The sequence below is a fragment of the Echinococcus granulosus genome, assembly GCF_000524195.1.
Source record: "Echinococcus granulosus chromosome Unknown EG_S00172, whole genome shotgun sequence".
Lineage (NCBI taxonomy): Eukaryota > Metazoa > Platyhelminthes > Cestoda > Cyclophyllidea > Taeniidae > Echinococcus > Echinococcus granulosus.
Genome location: NW_020170552.1, coordinates 94629 through 96080, shown reverse-complemented (window position 1 = coordinate 96080; position 1452 = coordinate 94629). Strand labels below are relative to the sequence as shown.

Here is a 1452-nt window from a genome sequence, read left to right as displayed (position 1 = left end):
TCATCCATTAGCTTTATCACAAATAGCTATTATTAGATCAGTGGGAAAAATGTCAAAACGGAGGAAAGTGTGGAACCAAGCCGCAATCAATCTAAACTCTGGGTAGTAAATAAGGGAAACATTTGGTGCAATGTCACCAGAAATGTCACTGTGCTTTCCACTAAGATTAGAATTTCTGTTTACCATTTGTCCCGCACATATCTGCAATTCCCTTTCTTCAACATATTTATGAATCCTAATCCATGCAAGCTCAAACTGTGTGCCTGATGGCGGTCAGGCTTGTATATCGTGTTACATAATAACAGGAAGGTTACACACGCTATTTAGATAGAAACGTACCCAAATAGTTAGAATCGTCTTTTGTCTGGAGCATAGTTTGAAAGCGATAAGGCAAAAGTGTACGTTGCAGAATGCATTGACACATTCCAGAGAACCCTGTACAAGCTAATTTGTGTAATAACAGCAGTGCAAACCCATTTGTCGAAGCCAAAATTTGATTGGCCTCTTTACGATGCACCGTCATTCTTCCCCGGTTTTTATCAGAGCACGATATTCCCATTGCAAAGAGCAGTATTCTCCCCTTATATTCAGAAACAGCAACCACAGATGTAGGATACTTGCGGATTTGTACCGACATGCTTTCCTTCTACCCTCACACCTTGGCAATTTAGACGCGACAAATTGGACTGGGTTTTCGCTTCCTTTGTCACTGAGATAAACTACGTTCACCTAACTAAGGTCACCACTTTCTGAGCACACTTCTAATTTGATTTTAAACATTAAGTAACGTGACTGAAAGTAGCCATGCAAATTGGATCGATTTAGTCTGGTCTCTGTCTGCTACGGGTCGACCGCATATCTCCTGCTACCTGCATGCACTGCAGCATTGTAAGCGACGATAAGCCGACCAACCTCTCCTGCAACACCATCCGTGTGCAGACAGCTGCTCACATTTATGAATATTCATTACATCAAAATGTCTATCGTCATAAATGAGTTTTTACAACGCAGTAAAATGAAAGCGACATCATGCATATTGCCTGTCAACATAAAAATCGAGTTCTGCAAGAAATATTAGATGCAAGAGCGTCAAAATCGCGCACATTTCAGCGGGCGGTATTCAGAAGTTTGCATTTCATTGCACGACATTGCCAGTCAGGGTTGAACTCCTCATCAAGTTTGCACAAGTATAGGCCAATGCATTGCTTGTTCATTGGAACGTCATCTTCTCATTTCTTACATAACAACTTACATAATAGCACCCTCCACATATGCCTTGATGCCATACTGTTCTGTTAATCAAACAGAAGACTGAGCTCGTAAATTGAGCAGTGGAATGAGTTTAGTGTTCGCCTTTTTAACCTTGGTCTTTATTCCTTTGGAACGAGTGGACTGATTAGGTGGAGGTGGAGGAGATTAACCCACTTTGGTAACGCTTGTGACCTCGATGAT

The 1452-nt window shown here is 41.4% G+C and overlaps 1 protein-coding gene across 1 annotated transcript; it reads right to left on the bottom strand. All coding sequences in view use genetic code 11, as the record gives it.

Annotated features, from left to right (window-relative positions):
* EGR_09876 (hypothetical protein) lies at positions 1-637 on the bottom strand (the record flags this gene model as incomplete). The annotated part of the gene is made up of 2 exons (XM_024499125.1): positions 1-235; positions 474-637. The coding sequence occupies 2 exons, from the start codon at positions 635-637 to the stop codon at positions 1-3; spliced, it is 399 nt and encodes a 132-aa protein (XP_024346471.1).
* Between the last annotated feature and the right edge of the window lie 815 nt (positions 638-1452).